Consider the following 25932-nt stretch of genomic DNA (forward strand, 5'->3'; position numbering starts at 1 on the left):
TTCCTTCTCCCAATACCCAATTTAGTATCACTAAGTAAGTTCCAGATACGAACAAAGGCCCTGACATCAGCTCTATAAAATCACTCAATACCAAATTTAGTAGCTTTTAGTACTATTCGTATAATTTTCGTACTCATTTGCAAAACCGTTGCATATCTCAATCCAAGATACCAACAGTTATAGGAATATAACAGTTCACGGTTTCAGTTCTATCCCTTCACCCAATACCAAAATTAGTACTATTTAGTTCTTTTCGTACAATTATGGCACACATTTCCAAAAACACCTCCATATCATTACCTCAGATACCATCAGTAATCTAAATATCAAATTCCAGAATATTATCCCTATTACTTCAACCCAACCGTTCAGTACTTTTATTTTTCATACATTTTGGTATACATTTCCGCAACCAGCTCCATACGTCCAGGGTACCCATGAACAACGATCCTAATACCAATTTTCAGATTTCAATCACCATCTGTTCACCTAATACCATATTCTGCCAAATATACAGGGTGAGATGAAAAAACTGCAACCAACTTCAGACTGCTGTCATTTCTAAGACACTCGTCCGACAGCTGTTAAAATTATTCCAGTGACAGCTCATTATATTGTTTACAAGCGTACATAAGTATTTTGGTGAGAAATTTCCAGAAAAGATTATTCGTGATGGAATTCAAGCGCGATAGAGTGATTTCTTTATATTTGGTTGGAAAAACAACAAGTGGCTATCGTTAGAGCACTCCAGCATTTAATTGTGAATAAATCTTTTATGCCTCGTACCATCGCTCGTTACCGCAAAGTGGACTGAAGAAAACAGCAGCATCAGCAGAAATGGTTCGAAAAGTAAAGAAGCAACTTGATCGAAACCCGCGTCGCAGTGGCTGAACACTTCGCAATATTCCATTCGGCAAATATAGAATAATGAGCTCGGGGTAAAGCCATTAATATTACAAAAAGTCCAAGAACTTACACCGCCACAGAAAGAAAATAGACTCAAAAGAGCTAAAGAGTTGCTTCGCTTGGTGAACTGCCGAAAGTGGTGAACTGTCGAATTTCTCCTATCAAAAAACATTTGTTGTCGTGTTTACTTGCCAAGGAGGTCGGCAGAAAATGTGCACCTTCGGTTGGCCACCAGAACAGAAAATTATTGTTCGCCCCATCTAATCCGATCGATATACATTTTTGCCGTATCAAATGATGTATACCGTATTTAGCCATCCACCACACAACAAAAAAGTATTCCATTTCAAAATCCTCTGATAAAAACAAGCTATTGATTTTTTTTAGTTGTTTGTTTATTTTTAATAACATTTCTTTTTTTATATAACTTAATATATACATAATTATGGGATTATGGGATGGATGTAAACAGGGGCCATGGGAGATGTGTTTGTTGGTTTTCTATTTATATCTTTTTAGTTATCATAGTTTTTTTTACGAATATGGGTTTTTTCATTTTGTTTATATTTCAAGTCAAAGATAAATATTACGCGTAAATTTAATAATTTATTATAAATCTATGTATTTTTCTTTTATTCATCGCAGGTTAATTTAAAAAGAACAACTTTTTGTGGAAGAAGCCAGGATTTAAACAATAAAGCATCGGATAACAGTAGGAAAATATCGTTTCCCTATGGCTGGGATTTCCACAATATGCCTGTGGCGGTTGATTTCATATTAACTGCCAGATGTCATACAAAAGCAAAAGCAGTATTCCTCGTCGAGTTTCAAGTTGTTGTAGTTACTTCTCTTCGCTTTCTCCTTCTCAACAACAAAAACTTCGTGTTATTTTGCAAATCCAGATGGCGACAATGAATGAAATCACTTTAAATTCAGTAGCAGTAAAAGAACGGTATATGCTTAAAACATGTTAAATTGTTTACTTGTATTCTGCATTTTATGTTCTACGTTCTGCGAAACGCATATTTAGTTTTATTCTAATTTCTACAATCAATAATAATCACTCACTCACTTAAACACGCTCACTGAAAGTGCTTTCTAAAAATACACATACATATAGAAGAGAGAGATACAACTGGGAAGGGAGGGGGAGAGGTACAGGAAATAACTTAACCTTCGAGCATGGGACGGGGACATCGATTGCATTGATCGATTACCATGCGCGCTATTCTCTTGATGTCCTCATATGGTTTCGGATGGTTAATTAATTCCGTAAGAATCTCTATGCCATTCTCTTGCTCCACCAGTTGGCAATATTTGTCGGGATAAACCTGGTGATACAATACAATATTAACTTGTTAAACGCACATAGGTTGTAATATAAGAATTTACCTGTGTAAGATTTGCCAAAGCCCATACTGCCCAATGTTGGCATTGTGGAGTTTCATAGCAACGCACCAAACCCAAAATGGGTTCAAAACTACGATAGTTTATATTGCGATCACTTTTTATGTCCCATCGAACAATAGCTTTGACCATATTTGCTAATACTTCATCACGTGATGGCTCTTTAATTGTCCACGCTTCCGGGCCATCTGAAGCTATATGTGCCAGCACACCAGCTGCATTATAACTTACCTGAAAATCCGAAATATATATTGGTTAATCCAATAGAAATTATAAAATGTTAATTTTATGGTTAAACCAATGTAATCGTATTAATGTGATCACAATTTCAAGGTAATTCTAAAATAATTGATGCTTCAGGAGCTCTCTTGAAGAACTCAATATCGGTTAGTGTTTTCGGTAGAATGGTAGATTGTAAGGCATTCAATATAGAAGTTAACCTATAGGAACCATAATTTGTAAAATTCCGTAAAAATAATTTTAGTTTTGAAGAAACTACACCAGGTGGTATTTAGTTCCAACATATGTTATTCAATGTGCAGAGTGATGTGAAAAAACTGCAACCAATTTCAAACTGCTTTCATTTCTAAGCCACTCGTCCGAAAGCTGCTAAAATTATTCCAGTGACAGCTGATTATATTGTTTACAAGCCTGCAGAAGCATTTTGGTGAGAATTTTCCAGAAAAAAAGTTATTCGTGATGGAATTCAAGCGTGATTTATTTATATTTGGCTGGAAAACGGCAAGTGGCTATCGTTAGAGCACTCCAGCATTTAAATGTGAATAAATCTTTTATGGCTCGTTACCGTGATACTGGTAGCATAGCCCGACGTCAAGGAAGTGGACGGAAGAAAACAGCAACAGCAGAATTGATTCGAAAAGTAAAGAAGTGACTTGATCGAAACCCGCGTCGCAGTGGCCGAAAAATGGCTCGTGAGCTTAACATATTGCATATCGACAAGTATTGAAAAATTAGCTCGGGGTAAAGCCATTGAAATTCCAGAAAATGCAAGAACTTACACCGCAACAGAAAGAAAATAGACTCAAAAGAGCTAAAGAAAGTGGTGAAGAGCCGAATTTGGGTTTCTCCGATGAGAAAACATTGGTTGTTCAGCAGTTTTTAAACAAACAAAATGATCGTGTTTACTTGCCAAAGAGGTCAGCTGAAAATGTGCACCTTTGGTTGGCCCCCAGAAGTCAAGCGCCTGTCATGGTGATGGTGTGGGCCGTTATAACAGCCGATGGCATCAGAATAAATGCCGAATATTATGGCGAAAATATTCTGGGGGTGTATTAAAGCCTTGGTTACGCAAACATTTTGACCGCAGACCTTGGACATTCCAACAGGACTTAGCACCATCGCATTCAGCACGCGCCTCCCAAGAATGGTGACAAAATGAGGTTCCTCGCTTCATTTCCAGCGCACAACAAAACCTGCGGATACCAATCCGTTGGACTATTGTGTCTGGAGTATTTTGGAAAGCAAGGTTGGCACTAAAAATACCAATGTGTGGATCACCTCAATCAAGCGCTTCGCAGGGAAAGGGCCAAAATACCGCAGAGCAACATTCGGTCAGCGTGTGATGGTTTCATTGGCCGTTTGAAGGCCATAATTCGTGTCAAAGGTGACCAATTCGAACAAATCTAAACTTATTCTAAAATTTTATTCTATTTCCGACATTTTTTGCTTTCATTCGATAAAATTTAAAAAAATGTAAAAATTATGGTGTTTGACTTTGTTGCAGTTTTTTATCTCACCCTGTAGTTAACTAAGATTTAAAATCAGCTTATATCTCACTTAGCAATCGAATCAAAGAAGCATGTCAGTCTTTGGCTTTCATTATTATGATATTCCAAATTGTTGAGGTTAAAACACTGATATTTTTTAAAGAATTACAAAACCCAAAAAATAATTTGTAATTTGTCTTTAAATATTTTTTATATATGTGGTCAGTCAAATACACGCATAGCGCCCAAAAATATTCTAAACAAATGTTCTGCTGTGCCTCGGATATTGAATAGTGTTGACATTAATTTGTTGGGATACCATAGTTGTTTTTTATCATAATATTCGGGCTCAATTAAATTTTTGTTGTTAAAAAAACAACTAATGTTGAAAAATGTTCCCCAAGGTGTGAGACGGGAAACAATATGATTTCGGAAATATCCACCGACTATGGTCAGTTTCCTTGGTTGTTGTTTTAGGATATTCTCCCAAGAAGTTGTTTAAAAAATAATTCCTATAACAAAATTTTTTTATATACCCATGTGATGATTACAAGCTCAAGAAACCAGGAAATCTTACAATCCCACATACAAACATTTCCTATTTTTCTTTACTTGGGTACAAAAGTGTTTGTAACAGGAGTGTTTTTCAAATAACACCTGGGGAAAATATCCCCTTACAAATACCAGGGGATATGACAAGGATTGCCTTTTAGCCTTTCCCTTGGGTAACAACAAAGAAATGAATTAAAATATGAATAAAAATATTCTTAAAAATATATCACTGAGGAGGTGATTATCCTTCATACACATATATATCACTTGCCTCAATTCCATCGCTTTCCGATGATAACAGTTCGGCAAAAACTTCAATGAACTTTTGTGTCATCAATTTCGGCCTCAACCATTTAACTTCTGCAACATTACCCAATAAGCCCATCATGTTTCTCAATAGCTCATCACGTTCTCTAAATGTCTGCAAATGACCAAATTATACAAATTAGAATGGATTCTAAACGGCTGCTTCATATTGGAACAATGTACATACATTCAAACATCGCAGAAAATACTCCATACCACGGCCGTCTAAAAATCTCTTACAATTAATAGCAGTCTCATCAGTTACATTCCACATGGTTGACCATGCCACCTCCATAACATCATCCAATACCGAACGTGTTAAACGATCTTTAATTAAACTTAACATAGTCTGCGGAGGGGGAAGAAAAGTAGAAAGGCATATATCAATCCATTTACATTTTTTTTAGGTTAGTCATTGCCATACCTTAACAACTCCGAGTTCACCCAAAAACAACTTTTGTCGTCCATCAACTTGGCAAGCCAGCGTATTCAATAGATATATAGCTATCCTTTGTACAAATCCCTCCTGTTCCGTTTTCGACACTCCATGCAACAATATTTTGATGAGACGTTCATATTCAAATAACTTTAAGAAAAATAGGCAAGAAACATTTGGTAACTTCATATACAGCAGTAGAAACAAATACCACCTACCACATCGTTAGGCATTTGAAATTGCGTCAATGTTAGGTATCCATTTCGTAGCATTGTATCATCGTTTAAGTGCACCTCCATTCCATTGAGCAATGTTCGTATAATGTGATTCCTCAGTGGTGTGCCAAATTTCGAGCGGTCACGTCCTTTCACAATATAAAACAATGTTGCACTGTAAAATAAAGTGGGCAGACAGTAGAACCTAGCAGTAAAACACCATAGTATCAGCGAATGCTTAAACAAACCTTCCAGATATCTGCATGTGCTTAAATTTCAAATGTCTGTCCATAGCTGTGAGAACAACATCCAAGGCTGTGTGTATGTCTTTGCAGTTTTCAAAACGAAACAGATGATAAAGATCGTTGAGAACCTGCGAATATGGGAACAGTGAAGTCATAGATTCCAAGTAAAATAAACGAAACCTACCCTCGTTAAAAGTACCGGTCTGTCATAATAATATCTAGCTGCAGTTAAGATCTGTTGTTCATTTGCATCGCCGGCAATCTGTGGAGGAATATTTTCATTAGAAGCATATAACATTTTATTTAAATCACGGCTTACCTCATTCGCTGGTATATCGTGTCGTTTGCAGGCCCAATGTGCTGTGTGATATAAACCCAGAAATTGTAGGGGCCTTTGTGTTCGTGACGCCAAACCCGGTATATCTGTGTTTGCTTTGTAACAAGATTCTTTTGTTGCCACACCATTGCCTGCCAAATTTGTACCAGATATATCCAAATGTGTTAGATCCGGTAAATGTTCCATAAGCATTTCCAATTTCTGATCGGGTAAATCATATGTGCCATGACCATTATTAGAGCCTGAAATTGATATATCCAGTGTACGAAGACGGCTTAGCGAACAAATCGCATGTAACTGATTCGCAATGGGCCACACATTAAAAAGAATCAATGTGTGAAGTTTGGGTAGGGTGGACAATGCCTGCAGACTGAAACTGGCTAAAATACACGATGTCAAGTCCAAATGTGTCAAATCCGTTAAATGGGCAAATGTTAGACGTTGATGTAGAACAACGGCATTCAATACCAAGCGTCGCAGGTGTGGACAATTGAACTGGAAGTCTACAGGTTCCTTTTCATTGGGCTCGGCATTCTGTAGCATATGTGATCCAATACCCAGTTCTAGAGAACGTAAACTTTCTCCGTGTTGTGCCAGTAATTCATGAGATTGAACGGTAACCTTATCACAATACCACATGGAAAGCGAGTATAATTTGTGGCGCATGAGTATTTCAAGTCCTGAAATGTGGGAAAAAAAAAGACAAATGCTCGAAATATGTAGAAAAAGTATTAGGAGAAAGTGGATGGCTGGATGGATTTGTTTAAACCGATGGATGGATTTGTTTAAACCGATTCCAAGAGAGGAAGTTTTGTAAAAACTATTTTCATTTTCAGATCCCAGGTTAATGTCTGGTAAAAAAAAAAAACTCCCTGCTTGAAATCCAGATCTGGTTTGATCTCTGCTGTCCAAGTTAAATATGAGACCCTTATGACTCTAGCCTGCGCTCATGTTGGTGTATTCATCTCAATTCGTATTGGGCGCGAATTGACGAAGATGTACGAAACACCTCTTTAATTGGCCTCCACTGACTCAAGAAGACCTCAGGTTACAGCCCGTAAAAGTAGTCGAATTTTTGAACCTGGAGTTAGAAGCTGATTAGCAGATTTTGAACAAAACATGTGCAGCTGTTACAACAACCTATTTTGTATGCATCGCTTTGTCATTGAGATTGTATCCGGACCTTTTTTGCACCCGCACCTTCAATTTAAAGGAAAAAGCTCTACAAAAAAATATTTTTCCCAAAATCAGGGTAAAAATACCTAACTGTGATAAAAATTTCCCAATAATCAGAGCATCGCCCCCAAACTAAACATGCTCACAATTTTGTTCTGAACGAGTCCTTTAACAACGTATACAAGACTTAACTTTATGTTTCAACAAAAATGGCTGGGCGAAAGGGGATGCAACATCTCCGAAAGAATCTGGCCCACATTCTCGGAGAAGAGAATAAAGTCGCTACTGTCATTGTCTAAACCTGACTTAAAACTTATGGTGGGTGTCATTACAGGTCACTGCAAGGTGAGGGCAATGACCTCGAAATGGGACAGCGATGACATTGGTTACTGTAGAATATGTCAGGACGAATGTCTGCTCTGTCACTGTCCACAACTCATAAACGTGAGACATAGGTCCAGCACTTATTAACGTGAGACACAGGTTGGGGAACAAGTGTCACATAGTTTGCTTTCGTTCTCTAACACTGACCCTACAGTAATTCTTCAATTAACCAGAAGATTTAAGTGGCTAAAGACGACCCTCATAAATGTATTTTAAACCTCTAACACCTTTTTTCATCTACAATTCTTCTTTCTTCCAATTTCCTATTAGGATGAACACAAGGGAGCAGCAGGTCTCCAAGTGGAGCGGTCACCAAAAAGGCAACCGCGCGTCCTTTAACCTAACATAACCTTTATGTTGTTCTCTTTTTTCGTTTACTTTAATTATTTTTTCTACTTTATGGTTTGTACATACATACCATAACGTAGGTACTCGCCGAAAGGTTCGGATGCGAACTAGATTCACAAATTGGTTCAGTCTACAAATCTATTGTGTATATCTCTGCGCTCCTTGATAGTTGAAAAAATCATTTTGAAAACTCCCTACCTCTCCATGTGATTTTCGCTTTGTATCATTCCAAGAATAACCATCCATTTTCTATGATAATAGAACGAATTTTTAGGTCAATAGCACAATGCAAGATCGCCGTACTTAGATTGATTAAAATTTAATGATTCCCCGTCACTATGGGGAATGAGGAAAGCAAATCTAAGTTGTGTTATCAGCACTGCACTTTTTTTCAATAAAACAAGCACCTCATCATCAATATGCATCGATTATCTCTTTGCAATCACATTAACGCCATACCATGCATACAGAAATTATGTCTATGCAATAAATAAGATGATACGACGTCACGCAGAACAGAAAAACACCAAACCTTATTCAAATGAGAGGGCCCCTCAATTGCAAATTGTCGTATAACATAGTTTATCTAAATAGGAATGACTCACCATAATTTGTTAAATTACTATTACGCAGATGTACAACTTTGAGTGATGTTCTATTTGTGTCCCGGAATAAATTTATGAAATTATCACCGAACTTTTGATAGTACTGTTTCTGATAGGTATCAATGAGGCGATCGCATATTATATTGGGTAGTACGACACCACTGCGCAAACAATATCTTTTGTCGGCATCCTCCTCATCTTCATCGGCAATGCTTTCGTCGGGACAACTGATGACATCCAGATGTTTACAAATATATTGGTAAACGATGTCCTGGAGAGTTAAGGGGTCTTCATCCAAGGCGCCACTCGACTTTAAACGTACTTTTCCACTCATTTCGATGTTGAAAGTTTTGGTCCGAACGCCTGAAAGATAACAGACAAAATTTCTAATAGTGTTAATAATTAATAATAATAATAAAGATAATTTATTTTTCTAAATCTAAGCGATGAATTGTACTTTTTGGAAATCTTGCAAGTTGAACAAAAAATATTATCTCTTTCACCACTAAAAAATAAAATTGTCAATGCAATTTCTAAAGGATGAGATAAAAAACTGCAACAAAGTCAAACGCCATAATTTTTAATTTTATTGAATGAAAGCAAAAAATGTCGGAAATAGCATCAAATTTTAGAATAAGTTTAGGTTTGTTCGAATTAGTTTCCTTTGACACGGATTATGACCTTCCAACGGCCAATGAAACCGTCACACGCTCCCCGAATGTTGCTCTGCGGTATTTAGGCTCATTCCCTGCGAAGCGCTTGCTTGAGATGATCGACACCTAGTATTTTTTAGTGCCAACCTTGCTTTCCAAAATACTTCAGACACAATAGTCCAACGGATTGGTATCTGGAGATTGTGGTGGCCATTGTGCGCTGGAAATGAAGCGGGGAATCTCATTCTGTAACCATTCTTGGGTGGCGCGTTCTGAGTGCGATGGTGCCGAGTCCTATTGGAAAGTCCAAGGTCTGGGGCCAAAATGTTTGCGTGTCCAAGGCTTTAATACACCCTCCAGAATATTTTCGCGTAATTTTCGGAGTTTATTCTGATGCCAAGGTCGATTAATACGAGCAGAGAGCCACCATCGGCTGTTATGGCGGCCCACACCATCACCATGGCCGGCGCTTGAGTTCTGGTGGCCAACCGAAGGTGCACATTTTCTGCTGACCTCTTTGACAAGTAAACACGATCATTTTGTTTGTTTACAAACTGCTGGACAGCGAATGTTTTCTCATCGGAGACAATCAAATTCGGCAGTTCACCACTTTCGGCCAAGTGTTGCAACTCTTTAGCTCTTTTGAGTCCATTTTCTTTCTGTTGCAGTGTTAGTTTTTGCACTTTTTGGAATTTCAATAGCTTTACCCTGAGCTCATTTTTCAATATTTTCCGAATGGAAAATTTGCGATATGTTCAGTTCACGAGCCATTTTTCGGCCACTGCGACGCGGGTTTCGATCAAACCGCTTCTTTACTTTTCGAACCATTACTGCTGATGTTGCTGTTTTCTTTCGTCCACTTCCTTGACGTCGGGCTACGTTACCAGTATCGCGGTAACGAGCGATGGTACGAGACACAAAGATTTATTCACATTCAAATGCTGGAGTGCTCTAACGATAGCCACTTGTGGTTTTCCAGCCAAATAAAAAGAAATCACACTATTAGGATTGAATTCCATCACGAATGACTTTTTTCTGGAAAATTTTCGCCAAAATGGGTTTTACGCTTGTAAACAATATAATGAGCTGTCACTGGAATAATTTTAACAGCTGTCGGACGAGTGGCTTAGAAATGACAGCAGTCTAAAGTTGGTTTCAGTTTTTTCATCTCATCCTGTATTACTATTTTTACTTTGAATGAAATGAATATATGAAATTAAAATTAAACATATTATTCATGATTAACTCATTTTAGAGATCCCTGGTCCCTTTCCTGCAGGTTTCCAACATAGTTTTAAATTGAAGGGAGATAATCTCTCCGCGAGAAAAAAAAAACAATGTTTGTCCATTTTTGATAGAGATTTAATATTTCAGCTGTATTTTGGCATTTTAAGTTATCAGGAAGTAAAAAGCTATGTTATACAAAATTTACATTTTACTTCAGTATATGTCCGTTGAGTTTACGCCCTTTACACTCTTACTACACTTGATTAAGTAAAATTTGTCCTACGAAACATAATCGTTCTGTGCTTCTTTGATACACTTTGAGCATTCAATTATCAAATTTGATTATCTTCGTATGGCGAGAATATTTCCCAGTCAATAACCGATAATTTTCCAGGGTACAATATAATATTTTGCGTTATTGTGCACTTCACGTTTATTTTTGTTTTAAAAGAAATTAATAAGTTTAAAAACAGGTCGATAATATTTTGATTATTAAACCAATTCTGCTTCAGTCACTAAATACCTAACAGAGGCATCTGGACCCGCGACGCTCCACCTTTTAACGGTATAGCTGTATATACTGATGGGTCAAGGATGGAAAGTGGAACGGGAGCTGGGGTCTACTGTGAAAGTCTAAGTATCCCACGATCCTTCAAACTAAACAACGAATGTAGCGTTTTTCAGGCAGAAATCTTCGCTGTCAGGAAGGCAAAGGTTACTGTTGCAAATAGAAGCAATGAACTGGACGGACCGGTGACTATATATGTCGATAGTCAAGCGGCCCTGAAAGCTCTAAATTTATTTACAATAAAATCTATGGCAGGTCTGGAATGTAGGAATGCTCTGGAAAAGGTTAAATCGTTTGTCAAACTCTGTTGGGTCCCTGGGGACTGCAACATATCTGGCAATGAATTGGCCAGACACGGATCTGAGTCAATAGATCTAGAGATTGAGAACTCAGTGAAGTCACCCTTATGCCACTTCTTCCAAGCATGGCATAAGCATTACTTTGGGAAATTTCAATAGAACTGGCTAACCGGAGTGGGATGTAATGTCTCCAAAAAGATTTGGCCTGTGAACTCCAAAAGGAGATCAAGGTTACTCAATCCATGACGATGCTGAACAAAAAAACTTGTGGTGGGCCTAATTACAGGACACTGCAACATAAAGGCCATGACATCCAAATGGAGGGGTAACGACTTTGAATACTGCAGGCTTTGTCAGGACGAGGGAGAAACTGAGAGGTGAAGCACTTACTCTGTCACTGTCCAACTCTTATGGGAGTGAGACAGACTCTACAGGGTAAGCAATTTCTGCCAGATTTGTCCTCCGTCTCCGACATCGAGCCAGCAGTCATTCTTCAGTTAGCCAGAAGACTAAAATGGCTAAGGACGACAAGCTGATACACCGTGGATGCAAACTTACTAACTCCTCTACTCTTTATTTAGATTCTCACTTATTCACTATCCGCTTTTCATTTCCTTCTCTTCTCTCTATTCTCCTATCTTCTTAAATTAGGATGAACACAATGGACCAATAGGTCTTCGAGTGGGGTAGTTGTTTTTACAACCACACATCCTTGAACCTAACCTTCAGTCACAAAATTTAAATCCATATTTTAAGCAGTTGTAAAGACAAATAAATGTATCTTAGAAAGTCAACTGCTGTCTCAATCGTCAATCCGATAAATGTCGAGCATTCGACTTATGTACATTTTGAGATGAAGGGGCTAACAGAAAGCCTAGAGCTTTGGTCTTAGCAACATTATCCAGATAAATTGACAGCTTTTTGACATTAAAGGTTCTTAGTGAGGAAACAACTTGCAAAAATCATTCGATGTGGATCTAAACTTTGCATAAGCACAACATAACAATACCACCCGACTTATAATCGTAATTGATTGAAAAGTTCTTTCTCCAAATAAATTTAAGCACAATTCATGGTACAACCAATCTAACCCATTCGATTTTAGGAGCATTAATGAATTTAATATTAGTTTCTTAACGACAGGAAGTTGTGGTTATTCTTAAATAATTTGTGCATAGTATAGCAACCTATTCTATATTTAAGACGACATTTGTATATGACTGTGTCCACTTTCTTAACATTTAGCAGAATATATTATGGTCAGAATCTTTAAATACTAAATTTGAAACAATATCGGTCGGTATCGTCGCAAAATTAATCAAAATACGGAATACCGGGAGGTACCATTATGTAGGGGCTATACGAAAACGTTGACCTATATGTTCCGCCGCCGGAGCTAGAACCCATTGCGAACTACAAACCAATTTTTGGACAAATCTATGGAAAAATCATCAAAATACGGAATATCGGGAGGTACCATTATATTGGGTCTATACAAAATGTAGACCTATGCATAAATGTTGCACTACCGGAACTAGAGCCCATTATGACCTACAAATACCATTTTAGACAAATCCGTGGAATAATGTGGCAAAAATCATCCAAATACCGAATATCCGCAAGTACCGTTGTATAGGCGCTATATGAAACGGTAGATATACAGGGTGAGAAAAAAAAAACTGCAACAAAGTCAAACGCCATAATTTGTACACTTTTGAAAATTTATTGAATAAAAGCAAAAAGGTCGGAAACAGCATCAAATTTTAAAATAAGATTAGATTTGTTCGAATTGGTCACCTATTGGTCAAACGGCCAATGAAACCGTCACACGAGGTGAATGACACTTTGGTATTTCTTAGTGCCAACCTTGCTTTCCAAAATACTCCAGACACAATAATTCAACGGATTGTTATCCGAAGATTTTGGTGGTCATTGTGCGCTGGAAATGAAGCGAGGAACCTCATTTTGTAACCATTCTTGAGTGGCGCGTGCTGATTGCGATGGTGCTGAGTCCTGTTGGAATGTCCAAGGTCTGTGGCCAAAATGTTTGCGTGCCTAAGGATTTAATACACCCTCTAGAATATTTTCGCGATAATATTCGCCATTTATTCTGATGCCATGGTCGATTAATACGAGCGGAGAGCGACCATCGGCTGTTATGGCGGCCCACACCATCACCATGGCCGTCGATTTAGTTCCGGTGGCCAACCGAAGTTGCACATTTTCAGCTGACCTCTTTGGCTAGTAAACACAACCATTTTAATTTTTTACAAACTGCTGGACAACGATTTTTTTTCTTCGGAGAAAACCAAATTCGGCCATGTGAAGCAACTCTTTGTCTCTTTTGAGTCTGTTCTCTTTCTGTTGCGGTGTAAGTTCTTGCACTTTTTGGAATTTCAATCTCTTTACTCCGAGCTCATTTTTCTATATTTGCCGAATGGAATATTACGATATGTTCAGCTTACGAGCCACTTTTCGGCCACTGCGACGCGGGCTTCGATCAAGGCGGTTCTTTACTTTTCGGACCATTTCTGCTGATGTTGCTGTTTCTTCCGTCCACTTCCTTGACGTCGGGCTACACTACCAGTATCACGGCAACGAGCGATGGTACGAGACACAAAAGATTTATTCACAATTAAATGCTGGAGTCCTCTAACGATAGCCACTTGTGGTTTTCCAGCCAAATATAAAGAAATCACACTATCACGCTTGAATTCCATCACGAATAACTTTTTCTATAAAATTCTCACCAAAATGCTTTTGAATGCTTGTAAACCGTATAATGAGCTGTCGCTGGAATAATTTTAACATCTGTCGGACGAGTGGCATAGAAATGACAGCAGTCTGAACTTGGTTTTTTCATCTCACCCTGTATAAATACAATATTCCGCACTGGAGCTAGTGATTCTAGCTCTACAAATACCAATTTTTAGACAAACCCGCAAAAAAAATGTAGAAAAATACATCAAAATACCGAATATCGGGAGATACCGTTTTATGGGGGCTATACCAAAACGTGGACCTATACGCGACCGAAGCTAAAACCCATTGGGAACTACAAATACCAATTTTTAGACAAATCCGTGAAAAATTGTCATTAAAATACGAAATATCGGGATTGTTATATGGTGGCCATATCAAAACCTGGACCGATATATCTCGTTTTCAATACCAACCATCCTAGAAACAATACAAATTGCCCTATGTCAAATAATGTGGGCTGTATCGTGATTTCAACAGAGAGACGGACATCTTTAAATCTACGTATAATTTTATGCCGATTATGAATATGTATACATTATGTCAATAATGTCAAATAATGTGGGCTGTATCGTGATATCAACAGACAGACGGACATCTTTAAATCGACGTATAATTTTATGCCGATTATGAATATGTATATATTATGGGGTCTACGACGAATATTTAGGGATGTTACAAACGGAATGACACAGTTAATATACCCTCCTTTTTAAGGTGGAGGGTATAAAAAGGACCCTGGAGAGGCCATCCATTTTTTTTTTCAAATAAAAATATTTTCAAGAGTTTGGACTAATGGTTTACGGGAATATGGTTCTTATTACTTGCCGGGATTTTCCAGCCACATTAGTTTCGTGACAACTAGGAACATGAAAGGGCTTTCACTCCCATAATTCAAGGGAAAGTCCTGACCCAATACTAACTTTTTGGAAAGTTATTCATCCAACATGTTTGTGTAAGGCTACTTTCGTACTATTTAATATAGAGAATTATATATTATCATATAGGTACCTATTGTATTTTATCTATTTATGTCTTGTTACCTACATCGATATTAAAAGTGCTGAGCAATTTTATCTTTCCCGCACAGTTGATACACACATCTCCCGCAATTTGCAAATGCCATATAAAATTCCGCGTGGATGCAGAGTTATAGCATGGAAAGTGGTCTTACTGTTGATACTTATAGCAAAACATTCAAAGTGGAGGTATCCATTCAAGCTGATTGATATTTTGGAACATTCATATGCAATGGGTTGTTTGGTAGGAGGTAAGTGGCATTTGTGTTATCCAAATCCGATCTTTATGGAAGCAAAATGTTATGATCACAAATTAGGTGTAGTAATAATCTGACGCAAGTAAACTGATAAACAAAAACTGGAAATAAACGTGTTTTGACATTCTGCTTTTTATACAATTATGTATTTACATTTCAGTGATTTGGTCCAATTTTTGGAACAACCAATACGCGTATTTCACAATGTCCTCTCATAGGATTCAAAAGAACTTGTAGATTGCATCCAAGATGGTATCATCCATACCAAATATAAACACCAAGTAATCTCTCGAAGAAATACTTACATTTATTGCAATTTTATCATTAATTAAAAAGTGATAATGAGTACAAAAATACTCAAACGTTTGTCGTCTTTTTTTTTTTTTTTTGTTCTCGTTTACCATTGACACGACCGACCAACGTACGGACGGACAAAAAGACGGCAACAAACGAACGGTATTTGTTGAAAACACTATAAGCAACGACACAAACGACAAGTAACAACATGACAACATCTCACTGGGCAAGGCCAACAACAAAGAAAATATATTTAAAAAAGTTCTATTCTCCACGACGCCAACAACAAAAACAAAAATGACAACAAAATGTCTCAGCAAAAGCAAAAAAAAAAAATAACAATCGAGACGGAAAACGGCTAGCACGTAAATTTTCATACGACTTTGACTCGATCGTGTTTAGTCCGTCCCCCCTTTAAAATGAGATACTCCCAAACTACATCCACTATTATACGGCGGCTATACGGATGCATTTTGACCAATGCTAAAAGCAATTGCTCCAATTGTTTACGAGTGCACTTCCTTTCGCTCTTCTAATACATAATCAATCGACAACAATAGCAACAACGAGTTTTACATATTTCAGATTTAAGTATATAGTAAACGTAGATGCAATATTGCTTAAATTTGGTTCAGTTCAGTTTTTACCTAAACGCTGCTGCGTGCTACTCTCACTTTTGTTGTCCTTGCGGCGGCAGAGTGGGGGCGTGCGGACACAGGTGCACTAGATATTGCGTTAAATTGTTTGCCAGTCAATAAAATTTTGTTTTCCTCCGAAAAAATCACAAAACAAACTTTTCTTCTTGTTTTTTTTTTTTTTCTTTTTTGTTATGTCGTTTCTTCTGGAATTCTAACAATAGTCAATACTGTCAATTTTTGTTGTCTTTCCTCTATTCTCTCACTCTTTTCTGTAGCACCAATTACTTAATTTTACGATTCATCTTTTGAAGTTCTTTTTGTTTACACATGGCGGCCATAAAAATAATTAATTATTCTTTTGTTATTTACGTTTGTTTCCACTTGAAAATAATTTGTTCTTTTTCGCAAACAGAAAAATCAAGAGAAATTTCGTCGTTGTTTGACGTTAAAATGTCACCTACATATGGAAATGCCCGGAGTTGCCACAAACAGCTAATTGTCAGCTATCGATTTCACGTTAAGACTTATCGATATCATATTCTAATTAGAATCGATTATTCATACTAGTGGAAACGGAAAACTCACGAACCAACTACGAAAAGAGGTAAAGGAAATCAATATTTCGGTTAGCAAATTAACGGAATTTTCATTTTACCGGCTCAAAATTGAAACGCAGAAGAAATAATGTGTTGTTTTAGATGAGGAGAATTTTTCAAGGGTTATCGTGACTCAATCGTTACTTTATGCAATGTTTGGTCTATACCAGAACTGCAAAGAATGTAACATTTTTCACTACGACAACCGATTTTCTTCACGGTACAATCATTACAAGGTAGTGCAGAATGATTAAATTTGAAAAACAAAACCCTGAAATTAGATTTCTTTAACTTTAAATTACACAATCACCAATGCAACAAGTCAAAGTTTATTTGACGCTTCTCTCCACTATTTAACTGATTTATGGAATGAGAAAAAGAAAAACCTCCTCATTGTACCATGAAAACAGCGAAAAAAGTTTCCGCACCATGACCGTTGGCGTTTTGTTAAGTACAATGTTCATATTGCCCTGAAATGAATTTTTATACCAAAAAGCATGGTAGAAGAATATAGTAGATGCATCAACGCTTGGGAATATTGATATGTCAAAAATTTCAAAATGTTTTATGAAAAATAAGTGGATTTTTAAATGTTTTTTTATACGACGCGAATCAGAGGTCGTTATAATATGAATTTTTTAACAATTTTTACAAATTTTAATCATTTTTCATTCAACACTTTCAATTTCAAAATCGGTTTGACAGTTCATTGTCTCAGCATCTGTGTCGATGCGACTGCCTGTATCCTTCTACCATGCCAAAAAGTGTATACGCATTGTATATCAAATAATAGAATTATATCACAAAACGTCATATCGAATTTGACACTAGTATTACTATAGAGTCAAATTAGCTGGGGTTTGCTGCTCCCTGTAATAATGATATCACGAGTCTTCCTAAAAGCTGAGAATATAAATTTAAAATTCAACAGAATTTGAAGGACTTTGAAATGAAATGTCCAAACTTCTCAAACTTTCAATTCCATGGAAAAACGGAATAATATCATCAGTGAGCGCAAACAAGAAACTAAAATTTTTGCAATTTTTTTTCGATATCATAAAAATGCTCAAAAAGAAAGGTTGTTCGACTTCAAAGAAAAATGGAAAAATGCAACTCTACGCTGAAGTCTTATAGTGTCAAACAGTGAAAAACGTGCGAAACAAGAATTGAATTTTGGAGTTATTCCACAATATTGAATCTACTATACAGTTTTATCACAAAATAGTACAATTTCTTACCCATTTCGTCGAAAATTTGCATTTATTTGCAACCAAATATGAATTAATATCAAATGATTGTATTTTTTTATTCAAAACAATACACACACATACACAAAATGTGTATATATTTTGACAGAATAAGGGCACAATGGTAGAATTGAGAAGGTAAAGGCATGAAATCATAGGTTTAAAGTTTTTCAAAATTATTCATTTGACATCTCATTGTCAAAATTTGTATTAGAACCTGTTTTTTTTTTCAGTAAAATTTGACAAGGTAAATTACAGAAAATACAGAGATGGATAGTCTTATTTAAAATGACTTTACCTTTCTAAGGCATGTTTACATTAGAGTTTTTCTCAGGGTAAAGATGCAAGTACATAAAAGGACACATATAAGGTGTGTCTTGTTACCCTAAAATTTGTAACAATTGTTGCAAATTGTTACTGAAAGTTGTCGGTTAACACAAAAGTTCTGCAAAAGAGAGCCCCTCGAGAGAGAAATTTTGCCAGTTCTTTTACTGAGAGCTTGCAAATACTTGCTGGACAAATTTCTTCTTGCATATACTTGTAACTCTTCTTCTTCTCCTTCCTGTGATGTATATTTGGGCAGGAACGTTTAAAACATGTTTTTTGCTTTCTTAATTTATTTTATTTGCGGGCAAATTGCTTTGTATTGATAAATCAGCAGATTGCTTGCAAGTTTTTGCTGGGATTCCGTCTGCTTGCTTTTCACAGTTTTCTTGCAAAAGAGAATAAAACTACCATATTCTCTCCGAAAGAAGTTGCTGAACAATTCCTGCAGGAAAAGTAACCAGACATACCTCTAGTTTGCAATATATTTCGATATCATAGAGAGAATTCGGTTATCGTGCTTTTTGATTCTTGGATGGCACATTTTTAGAAGGTAGAACCAAGCCAAATCCCCAAAATACAATTTTTTCTTTTGGTGGCCCCATATACTGACATATACATAGTTTGTATATCAGTGTGTATTGTTTTGAAAAAAAAATATGAAAATATTTAAAAATTATTTAAAATTGAGAGACAACAGGGGCTGGATTCTTGTTCTATGAAAATATGAAATGAAAAATATATCCTTTATACAATTTTTCATTCGACATTTCTTTATTTTATAAAAATTTTCATTTCTCATTTTCACAGAACAAGAATTGAGGTCCAGGTATACATATTTTCTATCTTAACGGCAAACAAAATGTACAATTTTGGAATAAAACAATCTTGACATGCTAATTTGGATTGAATTTTGTGCAGAAACCCTAAATTTCTATTCAAATTTTGTAAATTTTCCCCAAATTTATAAATTTGTGAAAAAATGTTAACTAAACAAAACCAATTGTTGCACGTTGAAAAAGTCTATGTGACATACAGGATGAAATTTAAATTTCAGTAACATGTCGGAATAGCATCAAATTTTAGAATAAGTTTAGATTTGTTCGAATTGGTCGCCTTTGGCACGAATTATGGCCTTCAAACGGCCAAAGAAACCGTCACACGCTGCCCAAATGTTAATCTGTGGTATCTTGGCCCATTTCGGACGAAGCGCTTCTTTGAGGTGATCGACACTTTGGTATTCTTTAGTGCCAACCTTGCTTTCCAAAATACTCTAGACACAATAGTCCAACGGATTGGTATCCGGAGATTTTGGTGGCCATTGTGTGGTGGATATAAAGCGAGGAACCTCATTTTGTAACCATTCATGGGTGGCGCGTGCTGAGTGCGATGTTTGCGTGCCCAAGACTTTAATACACCATCCAGAATATTTTCGCGGTAATATTCGCATTTATTCTTATGCCACGTTCGATTAATACGAGCGGTTGTTATAGCTGCTCACACCATCACCATGGCCGGCGCTTGAGTTCTGGTGGCCAACCGAAGATGCACATTTTCAGCTGTTTACAAACTGCTGGACAACGAATGTTTTATCAGCAGTTCACCACTTTCGGCCAAGAAAAGCAACTCTTTAGCTCTTTTGAGTCTATTTTCTTTCTGTTGCGTTGTAAGATCTTGCACTTTTTGAAATTCCAATGGTTTTACCCCGAGCTAATGTTTTAGTATTTGCCGAATAAAATATTGAAATTTTTCGGCCACTACGACATGGGTTTCGATCGAACATGGGTGCCGATTTTGCTGTTTTCATCGGTCCACTTCCTTGACGACGGGCTACACTACCAGTATGACGGCAACGAGCGATGGTACGAGACACAAAACATTTATTCATATTTAAATGCTGAAGTGCTTTAACGATAACCACTTGTGGTTTTCCAGCCAAATATGAAGAAATCACACTATCACGGCTGAATTCCATCACAAATAACTTTTTTTTTTGGAAAATTCTCACCAAAATGCTTCTGCAGGCTTGTAAACAATATAATCAGCTGTCACTGGAATAATTTTAGCAGTTTTCGGACGAGTGGCTTAGAAATGACAGCAGTTTGAAATTGGTTGTAGTTTTTTCATCTCACCCTGTAATGACTCAATAAGAATGGTTGCTGGAAAAATGCAACACTGTACTGGAACCTTATTCTGTCAAATTCAACCATTCATTTTGTTTATTTTATTTTTATTTCACAAAATTTATATATGGGTAAACACACAAAACGTAAATGGAACATGGAATTTTCTCCACGAAATTCAGTCCAAGATAGAGGTATAATATTGCTTTATCCTAAATTTGTATATTTTGTGGAAATATATAAAATAAAATATTTTTCGTGCATCTAAATTTGGAATATTTTCAAATAATATTTTTTTTTTGTTTTTCAATATTTACAACCATGGTACAATGATATCAAGGTAGGGCTATGATACCATATGATTTCAATTTTTTTTATTTTCTTGGCTTAATATGTCATCTTTATTCGTTTATGTATGTGTTTTCTTTTCAATAACAAAAAATTTTTTCGGATAACATTCAAATTCGGATGTTTTCAAAATGTTTATTTCATCGTATGCATCGACAAAATCTAGAGTTTTTGTAGCGAAATAATCCTTTAGAGATATATAGAACCTAGTTTTGAAAAGAAGTGTTGACCTTTCATTCAGTTTTCGCGGTTTTCAATTATTTATTCAAAATAAATGCAACAAGTTGTTTGATTTTTTTATTGTTTTGATACTAATTCTGACATTACAAGCCAAACAGGTAGACCTCTATACTTGCAATTTTTTCAAAGTTGGCCTACCTTCTCTTCATTGTACCATGATTTACAACAATACAAACACATATGCATATTTTGACAAAATAGAAGCACCTAAAAACATGTAGTTTGGAGATAGCTTTGTTCTACCTTCTATTATTGTGCCATGGTATCCACCTGTCACACAATGACTTTGTCCGTTAACATTCCCGCAAAATGATGGCAACACTTTTTCTACTACTAAATGTTACAACTGTCAATAGTTTGTAGTGGCATTTATTTATATTAAGCGGCGATATTAGCCGGTTGAGGTCGATTGTTTTCATTGTAATTACTTAATTATTTTCTAGAAAATATACGAGCATATGTAAGTCGAAATTTGAAACCATTATTGACAACCAACTTAAGTTTTATTTAATATTGAAGGATATATAAATAAGTCTTCTTTAATACCAAATGTTTTGTTGTTGCCCTCCAAAACTTTCCTAATTAATAGCAAAAACAACACACAAAAAATCAATTGATAACAAAAGATATGTCTCAGCAACGATCTATTTCATATATGAATAAAATATATATAACTATGTACGAACCACAAGCTGAGAATCTACACTTGTGTCAATAGACACGTAAAAGGGTTGCGCTTTGTCTTATCGAACATTGGAGCAACAGTGATTAAATTTTGAAAGTGTACGCGTGGCGAGTTTGCTATTCCTACAGTTGTGGATATTTTATTAAAACTATTCTTTTCTTTTTTTAGATAACCATGGCAAGTTATTTGTCATATGCTCTGTTACTGGTAGTGGGCGTTGTGAGTTGTATTGCTCTGTCAACAGAGGATAACGATTCGTGTTATTCGTTCGCCGGTGGTTCAGTTTATCCGGCAGAAAGTCCCAAAGGTGACCACACGCTACAAACTACCAAGGCAGTCAGTAAGTTTTGGCATGAGAATTGAGCGAGGTCCTGAAACTAATTTTAATCTAATTACTTTTATCTATTTTTGTGTAGTTTCTAAACCAGCTCCCCCATTCGAGGGAACCGCAGTTGTCAACAAAGAATTTGTGAAGCTATCACTGTCGCAATATGCTGGAAAATATGTTGTACTGCTTTTCTACCCACTGGATTTGTGAGTATTGATTTGGTTACATTTGTTTAAAGTATTTCTGGGATTGGGGAGCGAGAAAGTAATATCAGCTTCTCGTCTTAAACATATGTTTGTATTGGGACATGTGTAAAGTAAATGATGCAAATTACAATTATTTTATACGAACGCATATTTAGTGTTTAGTCTAAAATTTAGAATCGGACGGAATATATATAATATTCTTCGCACCAAAAACAATTTGTTCTTGTCGGAACCTAATTGCGTTATACAAAATTGTATCATAAACATCTAATTGGAGGGGGTTGTACATGAAGGACTTTTTAAATCTGAACCAAACAAAGCAGACATCAATTTACTCCACATCATAATATTATTTATCACTAGGATATCGAAGTAATGTAAAATATTTTGTTCATATTATCTTGAAAAATTGCTTACTTCATCAGTACCGAAACTATAATTGTATATTTCTTTTATTCCAGCACTTTTGTCTGTCCCACCGAAATTATAGCTTTCTCTGATCGCATCGAAGAATTCCGTAAAGTGAACACAGAAGTGGTTGCCTGTAGTGTAGATTCACATTTTACCCATTTGGCTTGGATCAATACACCACGCAAAGAAGGCGGTTTGGGTAATGTTAAAATCCCACTGCTCTCCGATTTAACACATAAAATAAGCCGAGACTACGGTGTCTACTTGGATGACTTGGGTCACACATTGCGTGGACTTTTCATAATTGACCATCGCGGTATTTTGCGTCAGATTACAATGAATGATTTGCCTGTAGGACGTTCTGTGGATGAAACTCTAAGACTGGTACAGGCTTTCCAATACACCGATACACATGGTGAAGTTTGCCCAGCGGGTTGGAAACCAGGTGCAGATACTGTAAGTTATTTTATATAATTTTCTTTTTTTTTTGTAACACAGCTGATGTTTTTTCTATTTCTTTTAGATTGTACCAAATCCCAAAGAGAAGACCAAGTATTTTGAGAAAAACAACTAAAATAGTTGTATGCAACAAACAATAGTGTAACTGTGACAAATCAATATTTTCTACACTTTTTTAATGAAATTCCAAATAATAAATTTTAAACAATTTATATATTTAGATTCGTTTTTTATTTTGGCTTTCTGAACGACCAACTGCTTCCTTGCGTTTTCTTTTGTTTAAAGGATTTCGTGGATCATATACGTCATACCAATCATCACCCTTGGTAGAGGCATCTTTTGCTAAGACTGGAACATCTTCTTTGAATTTCAATGTATGACACAACCAATCGTCGCCTTGTATTTCCTTTTCAACTACATTATCATCGACTTTGTTGTTTGCCTCATCATCGTCCTCTCGTTCATCCTCCTCACGTTTTTGTTTTAATGCATCTAATTTTGAGCGAAACTTGGAAAGCAAACTTAATGTAAAATCTTCCCGACTTGTGCCTTTTTTCGGTATTTTGGCTTTAAGGCCTTCATATTTTTCTTTTTCTTCAATGAAACTCTTAATAAGTTCATTATTGTCATGTTCAAGTTTTTTGGCCTTTTCTTTCTTTTCCAGTTCTTCGTCCTTTTGTTTCTTTTCGCTTTGATATTGTTTCTTCAGCGTCAGTATTTCCTGACGAATCTCTTCCCTGAAAAAAAAAAATCAAGAACTAATGAACTTTAATTTTATTGGAAACAAAAATGAGACGAACTTCTTCTTTTCCTTTTGAAGTCGCTTTTCGTCTTCATGTGTTAGTAACTGGTCATCATCTGAATCGGATACTTCTTCAATTTTGATGGGTGGCTTGTTTTTCTTAATTTTCTCCGAAGACCTTGATTTCAGTTTGTCTTTTATGCGCTGCTTTCTATCGTTTAATTCATCTCCATCCAATGGCTCTTCCTTTATGGGTACATTCCATTCTTCTTCTGATTCCGAATTACTCTCATCTTCGAACTTTACTTTTACAGGTTCTTTGCTCAGTTTAGGATCATCGACAACATCGTGCAAAGATTTGGCTTTCCCTGCGTTCTTCTGTACAAATTCTGTAGTTTCAACCTCATCCTCTTCGGCTTCTTCACCAAATGATAGCAAACCAAAATTTCTGTAAATTTAAACGGTTTAACAAAATATAGGAATTCCCTCATATTTCGATACTTTACTTGACGCCTTTCTCTTTTTTCTTTTTCTTATCCTTCTTGACTTCCTTTTTCAGTTCCCTAGGCACAATATCATCAAAAGGGTTCTTTAATATTTCTGCTTTTAGAATTTTGTGGGGATACATAGGTCTTTCGTTGTGGTCCACTTCACCGTCCTCTAATTTCAACATATTGAAAACGGTATCACCTGTTACCTTTCCAAATAAAGTGTTTTTATTTTGTAATTCCGGCGTCGGTCCCATTGTGAAGAAAAATTGTGATCCATTGTCGTCCTTATCGGAATTTGCCATGCCAACAAGGCCACGCCTGGTATATCGTAGACGTGAATGGAATTCATCTTTAAATGGTTGCCCATAAATCGATTCCCCACCTGTACCATCGCCACATGGGTCACCACCTTGTACAATGAAATCTTTTACGACACGATGGAATATGGTGTTGTTGTAGTAACCTTCCATACATAGTTGAATGAAATTTCGACATGCCTTTGGACATTCTCTAGACCATAGTTCAATGTCGATGTCGCCCACAGTGGTACGCAGCAGGACCTACAAAGAATTCCAAGAAGGTTGTAATTGGATGGAATAAAATTGTTTTTTTATAAATAAATACCTTCCCCGAAGTTGGTGGTTCTTGTATGTAAATATTGCTCATTTTTTCCTAGAAAGTTTGTAGTGCAATGCTTACTTAAATACACAAGTTTCTACGGAATAAACCATAAAACACATAACACAGGATTGAAGAACTGAAAGTCTGAAAACAAAACAATCTGACCAACAGTTGTTTACTATGCTTTGTTGTTGTTTACGAAAGGTCAACTCAAAATTAGGGATAGGTAAGTCGACTTCCGATTAATGGAATAATGGCCTTTTGTACTCAAAGTTCTGAAACTCGAACTCGACTATGGACTTGGGTTAAAACCATGGTTGAAGAATACAGGTTGATGCATGGTACAATGAAGAGAAGGTAGGTCAACTTTGAAAAAATTGCAAGTATAGAGGTCTACCTGTTTGGCTTGTAATGTCAGAATTAGTATCAAAACAATAAAAAATCAAACAACTTGTTGCATTTATTTTGAATAAATAATTGAAAACCGCGATAACTGAATGAAAGGTCAACACTTCTTTTCAAAACCAGGTTCTATATATCTCTAAACGATTATTTCGCTACAAAAACTCTAGATTTTGTCGATGCATACGATGAAATAAACATTTTGAAAACATCCGAATTTGAATGTTTTCTGAACAATTTTTTTGTTATTGAAAAGAAAACACATACATAAACAAATAAAGATGACATATTAAGCCAAGAAAATAAAAAAATTGAAATCATATGGTATCATTGCCCTACCTTGATAT

At 36.2% G+C, this 25932-nt stretch overlaps 3 protein-coding genes across 4 annotated transcripts; 1 reads left to right on the forward strand and 2 right to left on the reverse strand.

The window, feature by feature from the left end:
* Positions 1–1279: 1279 nt before the first annotated feature.
* Positions 1280–16819, reverse strand: LOC101895896 (protein zer-1 homolog). The gene is made up of 11 exons (XM_005181173.4): positions 16372–16819; positions 8645–9007; positions 6114–6811; positions 5979–6056; positions 5798–5922; positions 5553–5724; positions 5323–5484; positions 5086–5247; positions 4864–5013; positions 2299–2544; positions 1280–2237 (listed from the first exon to the last, which is right to left on the reverse strand). Exons 2-11 carry the CDS (start codon positions 8976–8978, stop codon positions 2076–2078), a joined length of 2289 nt encoding a protein of 762 aa, XP_005181230.1. The 5' UTR covers positions 8979–9007; positions 16372–16819; the 3' UTR covers positions 1280–2075.
* A 4743-nt stretch (positions 16820–21562) lies between these two features.
* LOC101895601 (peroxiredoxin-2) lies at positions 21563–23545 on the forward strand. Of its 2 annotated transcripts, none has more exons than XM_005181171.4 (5): positions 21563–21700; positions 22094–22265; positions 22342–22459; positions 22921–23326; positions 23394–23545. In XM_005181171.4, the coding sequence occupies exons 2-5, from the start codon at positions 22100–22102 to the stop codon at positions 23442–23444; spliced, it is 741 nt and encodes a 246-aa protein (XP_005181228.1). In that variant the 5' UTR covers positions 21563–21700; positions 22094–22099; the 3' UTR covers positions 23445–23545. The 2 variants fall into 2 exon arrangements, with proteins under 2 accessions (XP_005181228.1, XP_005181229.1); XM_005181172.4 differs by lacking the exon at positions 21563–21700 and adding an exon at positions 21871–22023.
* On the reverse strand, positions 23524–25387 carry LOC101897163 (spliceosome-associated protein CWC27 homolog). Its single transcript, XM_005181181.4, has 4 exons — positions 25187–25387; positions 24578–25122; positions 24130–24519; positions 23524–24066 (listed from the first exon to the last, which is right to left on the reverse strand). Exons 1-4 carry the CDS (start codon positions 25226–25228, stop codon positions 23547–23549), a joined length of 1497 nt encoding a protein of 498 aa, XP_005181238.1. The 5' UTR covers positions 25229–25387; the 3' UTR covers positions 23524–23546.
* Between the last annotated feature and the right edge of the window lie 545 nt (positions 25388–25932).

Source organism: Musca domestica, unplaced genomic scaffold (assembly GCF_030504385.1).
Source record: "Musca domestica strain aabys unplaced genomic scaffold, Musca_domestica.polishedcontigs.V.1.1 9, whole genome shotgun sequence".
NCBI lineage: Eukaryota > Metazoa > Arthropoda > Insecta > Diptera > Muscidae > Musca > Musca domestica.